Source organism: Corvus moneduloides, chromosome 2, assembly GCF_009650955.1.
Source record: "Corvus moneduloides isolate bCorMon1 chromosome 2, bCorMon1.pri, whole genome shotgun sequence".
Classification (NCBI taxonomy): domain Eukaryota; kingdom Metazoa; phylum Chordata; class Aves; order Passeriformes; family Corvidae; genus Corvus; species Corvus moneduloides.
Window position 1 is genome coordinate 43,816,488 of NC_045477.1, and position 16,113 is coordinate 43,832,600.

Below are 16,113 nucleotides of genomic sequence, written 5' to 3' on the forward strand. Positions count from 1 at the left end.
ACAAAAATGGCTAAACCATCCACTAGAATTTTTCAATCCACTGCACCCATTACTACTTTCTCAACATATTTTGAATTACAATGCAAAAGTGGCTTTGAAAAAAAAGAAAAAGGCAACACAGATAATGAATACATGTGGAAACTTAAGACAATTGGTAATTGATCTTGGATCAGGAAATAGCTTTCTGTTCTCGGCATTCTTCCAATGCCAACCTGAACCTCCAGCATGCTACAAGTGTATGACAGAATAAACACCAGAACCAACAAAAACAAATTACAGTAGCTACTACTTACCATGTACAAATCCTCGTTGATGCTTAGGTACTTCCCATTACCACAGCCAATATCAGCCACTATTGACCCTGTTGGCAGGGACCTGAGAAACTCTACAATTCGGGGCCATGGGCTATGCCTGGTACTGCTGAAGTGTGTGGCAATCTCTTCATATACCTTGTGCACATATTCTTGCTCCAGCTTTGAGGCTTCCATCTCATTCTGGGGAAATGAAGGCTGCACCAGTCTATGCTGTCCCTTCTGGCTGTCACAGACAGATGGGTAAACTAGATACAGCAATGGATACAAAATATTAATTTTTTTAAGCAACTCCTCGTTGATTAAGCATGTTTAGAAAAATTAAATTAAAAGTGAAATATTAAAATGCAAAAAAATGCTTCATTCCTCCTTTATCTTTTAAAAACTGAAACACAGGTCAAACTGCAGAAGTGCTTGATGACCTGAAAACGAGTAACCTGCCCACATGTACCAGAGGCTGTTTGCAGTGATCATTAATCTGTTGTGTTCATGATGTTTATGCTCTCAAAACTGAGATAGTGTCCCCAATGCCAAAGACCACAACATCATCGCAATTCAGCCTCAGAAATTCTGTTCTAAGGGCATAAATGGACTTCAGTTCCATGTAATCATTGAGCCACCTATTATTATCTCTACTGCCCTAAGGCACTGTACATGGCTCTGTCACTGCAGATACGACTCCTTCTCTAATGTACTTATTTTCTCAAAATTACAGGCCCCCTCAAATAAAAAACAATCAAAAAAAGGAGGAAAACTTGAAGAATAGTTATTTCTATTTTGTTACATTATTAAGCACTTGAAATGCCAATAAAACGCAAGACTACAGATTACTCACCTGGCTCTGGAGCAAGCCAAATGCCTTCCTGTATAGAGAAACTCCAGGAACCACATGAATGCAACCAATTCAAGCCATATAGCACGCTATGAACCATCCAGGAATAGCTATGAAGACTACCAAAACTACTCAAAGGAATCAAATGATTTGTTCAAAAACAAAAGCAGCTACCTATTGGTGATAAATAACAATTTTGACTTGAAAGTTGCCTCAAGACACTTACTGCAGTTGCAAGGGCTCCTCCTCACTTTCCTGAATGTAAATGATGTCCTTGTTTCCCTTCGATTTAATGTTAAATCTCCAGCATCAGCAGTGATTGTTCCAACTTTTTGCCCAAGCTCTGATGCTTGAATGACATCGTATTTTCTGGGTGTGATCCTAAAATAAAGCAAGAGAAAATAAAGGAATAATTCAATTTGCATCAGAAAAAAACCCAATCCACCTTTGTAAGAAGGTAATTTTTACACTCTGAGAGAAATTTGACAACATCCTATTTCACATACTTCTGCCTCTCAGTTTTCCACTTATTCAATTTCAGAGAGAAAAGAGATGACACAAACTAATGACATGAATTAAAGTGTTGTTTAATTGCATGTAATTACATTTCCCTTCCCTCCCTCCCTCCATTTTCTTCCATAAAGTTTGATTGTTTATTTGTCTAATGCTTAATTTTTTAAATATATTTATTTTTGTCCTGGTTTTGGCTGGGATAGAGTTAATTTTCTTCTAAGCACCTGTGCTAACAGCAGCAGTGCTGCGTTTTGGATTTAGTATGAGAATAATGTTGGTAACACACTTATGTTTTAGTTGTTGCTAAGTGGTGCTTACTCTAAGTGAGGACTTTTCCGTTTCCCATGCTCTGCCAGTGAGGAGGGGCACAAGAAGCTGGGAGGGAGCTTGGCCAGGACAGCTGACCTGAACTGGCCAGAGGGATATTCCACACCACAGAGCATCATGCTCAGTGTATAAACTGGGGGGAATTGGCCGGGAGGCACCGATCGCTGCTGGGGGCAGGCTGGGCATCAGTCAGTGGGTGGTGAACAACTGCATTGTGCATCACTTGCTCCTCCTGGGTTCTGTTCATCTCTCTCACTCCCTTTCATTACTATTACAAGGACTTCTCAATGCCAAAAATAAAATGCTGCAGACCCTCTTGCTTGGCACAGGGAGGTTTTACTATTGCAGTGCCAAGAATAGAGTTTTGCCAGGTTACCCAACCAAATACGAAAAACATCACCAATGAACTTCATCAGAAAAGTCAGAATTTTACTTTCAGCTATGACTCAAAAAGAGAATACATCTTTTGTCCTCCTTGATGACACTGCATAGCTTATTTCTAAACCCTGCGTTTCTCTTTCAGAGAGAACTGAACAAAAGCACTTTTCCTGTGCACTTTGTTAATGGGGTCAAAACGAAGTCTCTAATTCCTTGGCATTCCAAGTATACACACTGAAAACATGTCCAGAATAATTTCAGAACTGACTCTTTTGCTCTTATGATTTGACTTCTAAGGTGTAGATAAAAGGCATCACAAATGTTATTAAATACATTTTGACATTATGTAAACAAGTGAATTAGCTACAACTTCTCGCTGGATGATTAATTTTGATTACGATATGACATTCCAGTGGCATGACGGAAAGCTTACTCCAGTTGAGTATCCTGACCCACTACTGCTTATAAAAAAATATAGAAAAACTATTATTTAGGAAAGGTGGACAAGAACCAGCATGGGAATCACTTGTACTTGAGTAAAAAGATCTAGGATCTTCATTTTCAATGTCATTTGTTCACTGGTTCTCAAAAGACAACCATCACTTGAAGGTATAAGGGAGTTAAGTAATCATCTCATTGCAGGTGTTAATAGACAGGTACACTATTCCAACTTGAATGGCTGCTGGCCAGTACTGCAAGTGCCCAGCACGCATCCTTCTACCTCCTGGGAGTGTGGCTGCCCAGGGCCAGCTTGGAAGGAGCAGAGCTGGTAGCCCTGGAGAAAGCTGAGGCCTCAGCAAGGGCGAGCTCTCCTTCCCCTGGGAGCTGTGTTTAAGCACAGGCTGTCCCACTGGGCCATGCTCCAGTTACAGCCCCAGATGCATCCCCAGCTCTGTCTGTGTATGGCCACTGCCTTGACCCCTGGTTGGTGTTCCAACCTGGCCTCAGCCCAGCCCATGGAGCTGCCTGAGGCCTGGGGTTGGGGACTGCCCACTGGCTTTCCTGGCCAGCAATGTCACTGACACGGAAACTGCACTGTGTTCTCAGAGCTGTATGTAGCCTTTCCAAAAGGCAGCTGACAGTATTTGACAGGACAGCATAAGACACTTACAACGCTGGTATCTGTGTTCAGTCCTGGATATCAAACAACAAGGAAGTTCACTGCCCTGGCCTTCTATAATGATGCACAGCAGAAGTACTGAGTGCTTTTTACAACTCTTCAATTTAACGAGGGAATATGCAGGTGGTATAAGAGCTCTATAAAAATTAACAACGTAAAGATTATCAAGGAGTTCATATTCACCCTTCTTCATAATACATATTAACCAGCAAAATTAAAAGGCAGAAGATTTTCTGCCAGTAAAAGGATTTGGTGTTTAATTTACACAGAATGTAGTTAGTGTCGCCAATTGACTGTTGAACCAGTGACTGCTTAGGTCAAACAAAGGAAGAAATGCTTACTATGGGCATTTCTGTCCAATTCAGGGTTGCCATACTCACCTGAAGTGCATTACTGTCACACTCAGAGCTCACCAAGGTGTTACGCTTTTTGCCAATTTCAGCACTCCAACTGTAAGTATCTCCCAGTGGTGTACAATTTAAAAAGCATGTACTTAGATTCTACAATAAGCAAAGCCCCAAGACATATTTCAAGAAATCTCTTTCCAGCTTCCCAAAACTGCTCAATGCAGTCTTACCAGCAGCTAAAGCATCCCTAAAGCAGCTGGGAATAGCTCAGGAAGACTCCCCTCCGTCACCCTGAGGCTCCCAGTGCAGGGAAAGTCACTCTCTTAAACTAGCCCCTCTCTCAAGGCTTTGGCATATGTGATCCAATGAGAAAAGTTGTGAGCTGAAAAGAAAGAGAATGGTGACACTAATTGCACTACAATCAATTCTTTGCAAGCTCAGAGTCATTGAGAACTTTCACACTGCAGATATAAGTGAGAGCAATTTCCAGCTGAAACTTCACTTGTGACAGCAGCAGGAAACTGCACCTCAGGGACTGGCAATTAGCTCCCTAAATCCCCAAGTTCTTCAATTTAACCTAAGCAGCATCTGAGCAGCAGAGTGAACTTGTATATTAATTCTAAAACTTGATTTGACTTTTTTCAGAGTAATTTTAAGTACAGAATATCATTAATAAAGTAAACAAACAACATTATTATTCCTCTATTATCAGCAATGCAGGGACTCTTACACATACCCATGTGTCCATAGGTATCTGGATTCTCCAGTCATCACCAACAAACTACATCGGGGCAACATAATTGCCACTGTACGGCCATCAGGATGTTTGAAATCCATCACAATCTAAAAAGAAACAAAACCAGTCACCACAAATGAGCATGACTTATAGAGCCTCATACATAAGCCAGGTATTCTCAAGTCCTAGCTTTGTTTGTCTCTCTAATGTGTTCAACTGAATATTTCTGTTAAACAGCTACATATTTCCTAGGGATGCAAAAGTCTCCAGGTCTCCTGTCCTAAAGCTCTCTCCCTTTCAGCACTATGTTCAAATATCAGTAGTCACAAATATATGTATATAGAGATAACTAAAATTATATATCAATTTCTTTTCACAATAAAAACTTTGTAAGAACAGTAGCACTGTTCAACCTCTGTGTGTATCTGGCAGAAAGGACTGCCATCCCTCAACTAAAGGCAGCTGCATAAGAGGAAGAGAGGGCTCATTTGCTGTATCTCAAGCATCTGAAAGTTATGTACCTGGACTAAGGCCGTCAGGTACTGTCTTTTTGTGATATCTATGCAGAGAGACAAGTTTCTCCACAGGGCTATTCATCCTAGTGTAAAATGTACAGCTAAGTGATGTGGAATGACCCTATGCCCTCTGGAAATGCCTATCCATTCACACCAGAGGAGCAGAGACAATTAACTCAGTAGATACATAACATTCAGATAAGCAGTATTAGGTGAGAGAAATAATTTCCAACCTGCCCACATTCTTGGAGGTTTGAAGAACAACAAGCACATCCCCAGATCCTGACTAACATGCCAACTACCAGACCATCCTTTTATTATCTGCCATCTGGCTTCCAGCCATGGCAATATACTGAGGTAACGCTTTCCACTTTATTCCAATTTCACAGCCCAGATGGCAGTGGTACATTTTGCTTCTACTTGGGCTAGGAATGTTACCCTTTTACATTTCCCAAATGAGAGAAACTCTTGCTGTGGAAAATAAGGAGCAGGTCATTTAAGCAAGCCAAATGAGTTACAGAAGACCTACTGAAAAAGAAAAGTGGTCAAAAACTATTCAAGTCAGCAGTTCCTGGTACACTGGAGAATTAGCACCATGAAAATGCAGCCATCTGATTTGTAACCTACTAAGTAGGCAATTTAAAAGCAGACTTACTCCAGTATGCCAGATTGAAACAAATTAGGCAGTTCTATTTCTGCGTACAGATGTGTTTAACAAAGAGAAAACAGTGGTGCAACAATCAGTCATTCAGCACAAAAACTCAGTAAGACAGAGACTGAATAAGCAAGACTCTTAAACACTACAAATTGCCACTAACAACAATTACTATTTAATGTGCACACTGAAGCAAAGCACAAGGGACTTCACATTTTTAGGAAAAAAATTTTTTATACTGTACTACCACTCACATAGAGTGACACAGCTTCTTCTCCTGTTGGGTTATCTAAATTTAAGGCAAGAAGTGACAAGGGTGACAAACAGTGGGGTTGAAAGGGGTAGAGAGATATCAGGGAAGAGGAATAAAGCGTAACTATAAGCTCTGATTAGTGATCATGAAACATTTCAATAGCTACACAAATAGACAAATGGCAGCCACTTGCTACTGTACTCCTTCCCTTGCACTTCACAATTTCTTCTAGGAAACCTCCAAGAAGCATGGGGTGAAGAAGAAGAAAATACAGTGGCCTTACAAATCTGATGGAGATGCTGTCCTGTAAAGCACAAGTAGCAGCAAATCTCTTTAAAAAGATGCAGCTATCTGGCAAGGCAAATAAACCAGAAGACAACTAATCAGGAGCAGCACTTAAGGAAAAAAAAAGCATGAAAAGAAAAGAAATGGGGAGTGAAGTGGTAGGATGAAATGGGTGAGATGATGCCACAGTCTGTCTTTTGCCTCTCTGGCTCAGTGCTGCTGGGGACAAGTGTGAGGGGACAAGTGTGAGGGGACAAGATAGAGACTGGGTTCTTCAGCAGTATGGCAGAATAAACTGAACATATGAGTGCCCACATTCCTTCCAGGAAGGAATCCCATTACCCCACTGGTCCTCTTTCTGAGTCAGTAGTAACTACAAACATCTGTTCTTGCAGATGATATTAAAAACCTGCACTTTGTCCATGAATCAATGAGAAGACCTCTACTGGGTCCCCTGCATTTCCAATTCCCATCTCCCTCCAGGGCCCAAAAGAGGACCTTGCTCCCTTTCACTCCCACATGCCAGGCTGGCGACTCCATATGAAGTAGTGGAAAACAACAGTACCCCCAGCTCCCTGCCTTCTCTGCTGTTTTACTTCATGCATCTCCAATTCCTTTTCCCCCACCATCTGTGTGGCCCCAGAGTCTCTTCACAGGAGATGCTCCTCAAACCCTGTCCTGTAAACAACTGTGCATCCAAAACAACAAAGGTTCAGAGTGCTCTATAGCAGGTTACACACTGGCAATGAGAGGCCACAAAACTATCCCTAGCAGCTGGATTTTCAGACAGCAGTTGCAGGAGAATAGAGAAGAGAAGAGCATGTTCTCCTGGCTGAATTTCAACTACACTAAACCAACAAGAAATACATGAAACAAAATTTCTGATGGTGCAGAATTTGAGGCTGAAAAGCAAGAATTTATCTTGGTAACATCTAGTCCTGACCAGAAGAGAATCCCAGCTGTGTTCCTGCTCCCTACTTTTCTGGGAAGGGAAAACTTCTGTACTATAATTTCATTTTGTGTGGCTGCTCCCCATCTAACTAAATTTCATCCTTATGAGAAGCTGGGATGATTTGGGAAGGAAAATATAAATAAAGGATTAATTTACTTGGAAATGGACAATGACACCAAGTAATTTGCAATAATTAAAAGAGTCAAAAATCTAAATCCAAAACCAACTTTTGCTCATGAAGCAGACTGAGGTCCTCAGCTAGAATATATTAAAGTTTTGCACTGATCTATTAACAATAAATATGGCATTGCAATTGAGACAGAATAAAATTTAAGGAACATCTGAAGATAATTAGTATAATTCCTATGCTTCATTCCTTTACCTAGATTAACTGCAACTGAATGCTTAAAAAACCAAGGAGTACTTCTTCTATCCTTTGTTTACAGCACAGTAAAGAATATTTAACCCAGAAGGATTTTTTAAGAACTCTGTTCTTATCTCTGGCAAGCTTGTTACTGACTGAAGTAGATAGCATTCCCACACTCCTCTGTGTGTCTTTATCCTGGGACAGCATTCTCAATTCTAACTGTCAAACACACATGCACACAGAAGATTAACGCGTGTGGTCCTCTTTTTAATTTACTAACGAATTACAATCAATAAAGCAACTTTGCCACTGCTGAATCAATCTGCTTCACGACAGCTTTGCTCCACAGGAGCTATTTCCAATTACTATTTTTGTTTTCACCTATTTTCTTTTTTCTCTTAGATGGCAGAGTCAATAAAGATCAAATTTCCAGCTAGCTCATGGTGCATCATCCAAGGATTACAATCAAAAAATAAAAACAGTGGATGCTATATAAGTTTTACCATTTTTCCTTCCACAATGAAAAAAGTGTGTCTCTAAATATAGCAAAAAAACCTTAAAAGAAACAGTTAATACCTACTTGTGTTTTTAAATAACTTGTCATGATGCCAAGTTATTTAAGAGAGAGTGTTCATGAGAAGGGAGCACATGAAGCAGTAAACAGCTTTCAACGATGGCTAAACATCAAAGCAAAGAGACACCCACATCACAAACATTGTTCCTGTGGCATAAAATATGGCAAGGTGCAAAAATCAGAAAATAATCCAACATAAGAAGGGAATAAAGTATCTTTTTCTTAACACCTCAGCATGCAGAAGTCTGCACCACCTTTCAGTGCAGTGGTACTATACTTCATGAAAGAGTAGGAGGATGAAAGTGAGTGACTGGTCTATAAAATAAGTAAGATTCAAAGGCAAAATAGAAATAATGCAACAGAGCTATAAGGACAGTGTTAATAAGAATTTCACAGCTACAGTGGGGAATGACAATTATTTTTCTAAGCTTTGTCTCTGATGCAATTTGTATTTGATGTTAATAGACTACCTTAGACGAAACACACACTAAAGCTAAAAAAAGTATAATGTGGAATGCTTCTCAAGACTCTGACATTATTTACTGAATTTTCAGAGAGCAAAGACAGCCAGCCTACATAACAGTTTCCCACATGTAAAACAGATGAAAAAGAATGTCTACTTCAAAGACAGCTGAGAGGTTTAAAGCCCACACACGGAGCTTGAACACCACAGTGGGGCTCTATGCAGAGACAAGAGCCTGCTGGCTCACGCAGGACCAAGGCAATCAATTGGTAACACACAGCACCTTGCACTGCAAAAAACCATGCTAAATTCCAAAACTTGGGACTCAGAAAATGCTGAAATTTTAAAGGAAAGCAATTAGGACTATCTTTCCTGAATAATCCACATCATAGCAAATTAACCTTATGTAATGTATGCAGATATTTACATCCTATATCATGTTCTCTGGCCATACTTCAGAAAACGAGTCCAGCATTGACAATCGTGACGATGAACTACTTCAGCACTGCCTTTCTCAAAAATCTCTCAACACATGTGCAGACCTCCCCCGTATCAGATTTATACCAAAGTAGACCATCTCTTGCTAAGCCTATTTATCCACTTAGGCACTATGGTGATGTTATTCAGATGCTTAGTATACTTACTAGGCTTCCTTTCTTCAAAAATTGTACTCAATTTTACATCCATCTTCCTGAATTCTCTGTGTCATTTTAAGTATCTATGCATTTCTTTCTAGCACATGAGTGTTTAAAAAATATTTCAATATATGGACAGCACTTCATTCTTTATATCTGAGGTCTCACCTTGTTATGATTTAATTGATAAGTGGAGTTGAGTGCATCCACTGAACAGCACACCAGTATCTCTCTTAGCTACTCTGTATGCTGTTGACTCCATGATACAAATTCCCTTACTGTCTGGCCTCTGTTTAAAAGGTTCAGGTAGTGCACAAGAAGAGAAAAACTATTGCAATTTTCAAGCTAACCACAGTTGGATGGAGGAGCTTCAAATCTTCTAGAGGCCTTGTCACAGCTAGCTGGAACATACACCACTCTCCTTTTGTACACAGGGATTCATTTTTGGAAGTTCACCAGCTCCAAGTTATTAGAAATTACCAGTCACCTCACTAGCTGGATGCCAGCTCCTTATGATGCCCAGCGAGGTGGCTGCTCTGCCCAGCCTTGGCAGAGGATGGGATGCTGGTGGTACCTCTGGCACTGTCCCACCAACTTCTGACTGCTGCTCTTCCCACTCTAAGATCCCTCACAGCTGCTACAAATTTTTGTGCTTCACTCCTATGTCTTCTCAAGCTGACTCCGTGTTTCAAAAGCCATTAAATATGTCAGTTCCTACTGCCTCTAAAATACCAAGCTTCTTTTGTATGTCAGGACATTACCTGTGGTCTTTGCACCTTCCCAGATCATTACCTGTGTTAAAACTCAATGCGTAATATTAGACTCACATGTAAAAGGCTTTCAATCCCTACAGTAAAAGACAATAGTTACATTACCACTGGTTCTCTCTCTCTGTCTCCCCCAACAGGTATAGATTGCTCCTTTCTGGAAAGTGCTATCCCAACCCAAGCATAAAACCTTGATGTCCTTTTGTGAATCCAAAGAGTCTTTCTCAACAAGAACCAATTTATTTATTCTCACTAACATTTCATCTTCATCCTTTAATAAATTGCCTCCCTAGCTCTTAGTTTAAATTCTTTTAGTACACAGAAAGCAAGAAGCTAATGCTGTTAGTCTTTATTTAATTTATTTTACTGACTTAGCCTCTGCAGTACTTTCCATTCTTTCAGTCATACATCTTCCTTTAAATCCATGGGTGCTACTACACTGACATATAGGGAACTGCATCCAACTATACCAGGGCAGAATGTGCCAGAAATGCACCAAATCATTCATCTTCCCTTCCAAAGGAAAGGAAATTTCTAAGGTTTTACATCAGTTGCTTTCTAATGGAGTACATTTCAATGGAAGAGCACAATCATCCTGACCCTGATGGGCTCCAGAGAGCTCAATCTCTTAAGATGTAACACCCAGACATCATAAGAAAGCAGTTCTGTGTCCTCGATTACATCTACTCAGACTTGCACTTAATGTATTACTCTGTGTCCTGAAAGCAAATAATCTTATTTACATGTTTAATACTGTACCAAATGTCTACCAAGAAACCACTGAACAAGTCCTTACAACACAGACACAGCTGTTCTGTAATAAGCACAAATTTATATGCAACTATGATATTTGGAGGATCCTGGTAGCACACGGTCTATGTGGTGCCGTGGCATATCTGTAATTCTTCCACACATTTAGAAAAGGTCTCAAGAGATTCTCAATATCTAAGTAGAAAGGGGAACAACTTCAGTATTCAAAAAGCACATGGCACCTTTCTAAAGCATTGATGGTTTACAAATATCTGTGGAAATACACACAATTCTCACGCTACTGAGGTTGCATATACACATAAGCAGGACTCTCTTCAACTGTAATTTTACATCCATTCCACGTTACCTGTACATTTATCATTTTGTCATCAACCATTATAGCCTTTAATTGCAAGTTTTCTACAACAGAAGCAGTGTGAGGAATTGTAAAGCCTCCATTCAGTATAAAGAATAATTGATACAGCAAAAACCAGTCTTTGGCTGAGTAATATTGCCAAACATGGAATAAAACAGGAAAGTGTAATTTGCAGGAAACAGGACCTGAAATATTTACATTCAAAGTGTAGACTCATACCAAGTATTAGTGTGGCACAGACCTGCCAGCTGTTGTAAAACAGCCCAACTCCTTGCAGGTTCAGTGTATTTCAAGGCATAGGTAAAACATGCTGCGTGTTCATTACCCTACACTGTGGAAAACCATCTTCCCTCACTCTCTACAAACATTGGGATTGCTCATCAAACCTTATTCTCCTCTGCAGGTCTCAGCTTTCTGCTTGCAGTGCTGTAGTACAGGAATTCAGGCTAACGTAAAGTCTGGGGTGGAAACAGGCAAATCAGTTCAAGATAAGGACCTACATTTGGCCTTAGATTTTAAAACAACCCATTAGGGAACTGAAACCTATGAAATGAAACAATAGATGTCTAACTCAGCATGAGCTGAATTACCCATAGGCTGGACTGACTCAACCCCCACTGATTACAGAGGGGCTCAGGCATGCAGTGCACAGGTACACATGCAGTGCACACCTACTCGTAAACTCTAAAATTCCAGTGCTTTAATCCCGGACTGAATACCAATGACAAGAAGTTATTAAATAAGGCATCCAAGTATGGATTCAGCAGATGCTTCAACTCTGTTTAAAAGAGTTCTGCCTTAATTAAAACCTCTTCCTGCACTATTACCATCACTAAAATCTTGGCCCCTACATTCTGAGACAGTAGTATGGAAACAGTGTGGTGCTGAATACCTGTAATTCAAAGGGATGAAATGATGAATTTATTCACTCAGAGTTTGAAACAAAGGTCAGCTAGTCCTTCTCATACCTGCATCTAACAGCTGTCTCAGAGATCATTACAATAAAAGAGAACTTCCAGGATACACGACATGCAAACTGTGCCTTCCCAAACTAATTTTTGCATCATCTCTCATAAGGGCTGACAAGACATGGTTTTTAATCTATTGCTATAGAAACTACCATATGGCCTGTTTCTTAATCCTCTACATCTTCACTGTAGAAGGGAAATCTACTGAGGAACAAAGATCTGGGGATGAATTTGCAAAAATTCCTTAAATACATTAAGAAACATCATTCCTTAGCAGTCAAAAGCATATAACCCTAAAAAAAACCCAAACAAACAAAAAAAAAAAAAAAACCCAAACAACAAACAAAATAACCCCCCACAAATAAAAAAAAAACCCACCAAAAACAAACGAACAAATGAACAACAACAAAAAAAAACAACCAACCAAAAACAAAAACAAAGATAAAAAAACACCAACCCACAAAAAAAAACCCTCAAACAAAACCCAAAGAACTAATGAAAGCCATCTTCTTAGTTAATGATGTCTCCTGTGGCCATAAAGTATAATTCAAAATGCTGCATGACACAAAGACACTTCTTTAAAATCATTTGAAGAAAACTGTTTTATCAATTACTCAATTGCTATGTTTCACCCCACAGAAGTCCCACACATCTGACATATAAATACTATTTTAAAGCAGGGGAAACAACCATAAAGGGAAAACACATTCTGAAATCTGGATAGGCAGTATTCTAACACCGCTGATTTTCATCTAAATAATGTCATCTCTTTCTTTTGTCATTCCCTCCATCTGCTTCATTAGCACAATGACTGTCTTCTCATAATGCAGCCAAAAGTTACACAGAAGAGCTCTAACCAGGGCCTCAACATCTGGCCCTGAATTTACAACAGACTGCATGAACGAACACGCACTGCAGAGATGCAGGCAGTAACACGAAGGGCAGGAGGAACAAGAACACCTCACAAGGAACTGTGAGGTGTCCAGCTCTCACTGTTTTCTGCTGCACCATCAACTTTGGTTTCCTCCAACCATTCCTCTGCTGCCTCAGCAAAGAGACCAGTTTTCCCTGCATTGCCTCTGGGCAGCACCAACAGGCTGCCTGCCTACTTGCTTCTCTGCTAGGGGCAAGACTCTCCCACTGACAGAATCCTTCTGTCAAGTGTATCAGCATCACAGGTCTGACAGCTCCAGCACACTTTAACTGCTCAAAATTGCCAGTTCCTCAGCAAAAATTCAACTCTTCTGCAACAAGAGCTCTGTGGAGAAACTCCTCCCAAAATATAGCTGGTAAGAAAAACAGAAACAGAACATTATAGCATGCAAAATACTCAGATTTGTAAAGATAGTATAAATGCAGACAGACTTCAAACCCCATTTCCTACACTTACTGGTATGACAAAGTTCTGTCCAAAGCAAAGAGAGACAATACACCACAGCAGGAGCTTAACAAGCTAAGCTTGTTTCTTTGCTTATAGGCTACTTGTGATTGTTATTACTGACTGACTACTTGGCATTTCTTCATGAAATTTGCCACAGTCTTAAAATAGGCTCCTATGACAATAGAGATGACATCACTGGCTAATGAAATTAGATTTCCTTATTCCAAAAGGAATTGAATTCCAAAACTGAAGTACAGCTGAAATGCAACAGCTAAAGATAACAAATCTTTAATGCTCCAGTTCAGCCTGTTTGCTGTTAATTGGTAGCAGACACCAGGATTCCATGTCACACAGCGAGTACCGACCTTCTAAAAATAACATGGGGAATTGAAATACCTTCCACTGATGAACCTCTTGACAAAATAAAAAATGCTTTAAAAAATTAAGAAATTATTAACTACTAAAAAACAACACAGAGGTTTCTATAAAAAAATGGAACTACATTTCAAGAATGACAACTCAAAACCTGACTCAGAAACCATTTTAGCTGTAAAAATACCAATTGAAATGTAAATTCAAATACTCTGTTAGTTTTCACAGAATCTTAGAATGGTTTGGAAGTGACCTTCGAGAGCACCATAGGCAGGGACATGTTCCACTACACCAGCTCAAAGAAGCATCCAACATGGCCTTGAACACTTACAGGGATGCGGCATTCACAACTTCCAGAGTCTTACCACCCTCACGGTAAAGAATTTCTTCCTAATATCTAATGTATATGTCCCCTCTTTCAGTATCAAACCATTACTCCACATTTTGTCACTACACTCCCTAATAAGGAATCCCTGTCCAACTTTTCTGTAGGCCCTCTTTAAGTACTGGAAAACTCTCTAGAGTCCTCTCTTTAGGTTGAACAATCCCAAGTTTCTCACCCTGTCTTCATAGCAGAAGCTCCAGCTCTCTTACCAATTTCATGATCCTCCTCTAGCTTCTCTCCAAAAGGTCCTTGTCCTGCTTATGTTGGCAGCCCCAGAGCTGGATGCAGTATTCCAGGAGGGGTCTCATGAGAGCAGAGTAGAGGGGGAGAATCCCCTCCCTCAACCTGTTAACCACACTGCCTTTGGTCTCCTGTTTGATGCTTCTTTTCTTTTATTACAATATTTTTTTCACTGGAATTAATAGAAACTTCATATTTAAACAGTTAATTCATCTCACCACCGTGGAAGAATGGCTCATGCATCATAGTGAAGGATACATGGGAAGCATGAAGTACAAAAGAGAGAAAAAAAGGTTTTCATTTAAAACTAGCAGTACTGTACACCATAATGTAGTATTTTCCCAAGATTTTTATCTGTCTGTATTTTTCCTACCTGTCCTGGGTTGCAGTGTATTCTATTACCATCCTCATGAGCTGTTGAAATCAGGTGGGGCAGTGTTTCCTTGCCTCCTCCTCCCAGACTATCTTTCTGTTAATGGCCCATCATTGCCCTGACCCATGACTCAGAGATAACTCCCTCCAGACTATCTTCTGTTAATGAGCCTAATCAACACTTGGCCTCATGACTCATTACCCCATTGTGAGATGCTCCACCCAGAGGGAGGAACAAAGCATCCCATCGTGGTTATAAGCTGGGACTCTGAACACCAGAGACAACCTTTCCACTAGATTTCCAGAGGATAGGAGCTACATAGCCACCAGTAGACCTTCTGAGGAAGAGCAGAGCCTTTCTACTGGATTACCACTTCAGAGGACTACAGCTACCATTCTACCAGACTGCTACCACCACCCTGACTAACAGGTTGTATCTTGACTCTTGTCAGTTTGAACCAGTGTTTTCTTTTTTTTTTCCCCCCTTTTCTTGAATTTCCCCATTAAATTGTTATTCTGACTTGGTGCCTACCACTAGTTTGTTTTCAAACTAGTACACTACCACCTGAAAACCAATTAGAAAAATGTAGCAATAGCTATGGAATAGCAAGACACTTTTTAGAGAGTACATTTGCTTCCACTGAAAAATTCAGTATCTGTATTTGTGTGTCACAGTAGTGCCTTAACAGCCAGACGTCTGAGAATTGAAAATGAAATGATGCTGCCTCAGCATACAAAATAAGCACACTACAGAAACAGCAAATAGCCTGGTGACAACAGGTTCTGTTAAAACAGAATCAAGTTGGTAAAGGAATTACGCAGAAGTTTTCCTTCATTATTTAGCAGTTATGACCCCAGTCAGAAAATCATAAGCCCTACTGCAGACTGCAAACATTTTAGAAAGTATTTCACTCACAGTAGGAGTTTTCTCACAATCACACAGAAATAACTGGAACCATATGACATTTTTATAGCATCTCTATATATTTTTCTATGTGATACTGAGTGATTTCATTTTCAAATTCCTCCTAATTGCCATTTCTTTTATCTTTCTTTCCACATTTGCTTTGGATGCACTGCCCAGAGGAGTTCAGGAGACAAAGAGAACATTCTTCCCACAACCCTTTCTCAACACTGAAAGGCTCAAACAAAACACAGGATGCTAAAAAGAACAACCAGCTGGCTGTGAAGAAAGCAAAGGGGTATGAACCAGGAGGGGCTGCAGCTCTGTCTTCCCCT

The 16,113-nt window shown here is 40.1% G+C and overlaps 1 protein-coding gene across 5 annotated transcripts in view; it reads right to left on the reverse strand.

Annotated features, from left to right (window-relative positions):
- ALKBH8 (alkB homolog 8, tRNA methyltransferase) overlaps window positions 1–16,113 on the reverse strand; it is a 44,755-nt gene that overhangs the window by 8,735 nt on the left and 19,907 nt on the right. For all 5 annotated transcript variants that reach the window (XM_032099302.1, XM_032099301.1, XM_032099305.1 and 2 more), the window contains exons 9-11: window positions 4,565–4,671; window positions 1,370–1,524; window positions 294–559 (exon numbers count right to left, since the gene is read on the reverse strand). In XM_032099302.1, the coding sequence (XP_031955193.1) occupies window positions 294–559; window positions 1,370–1,524; window positions 4,565–4,671 (528 nt within the window). The remainder of the gene's footprint in view (window positions 1–293; window positions 560–1,369; window positions 1,525–4,564; window positions 4,672–16,113) is intronic.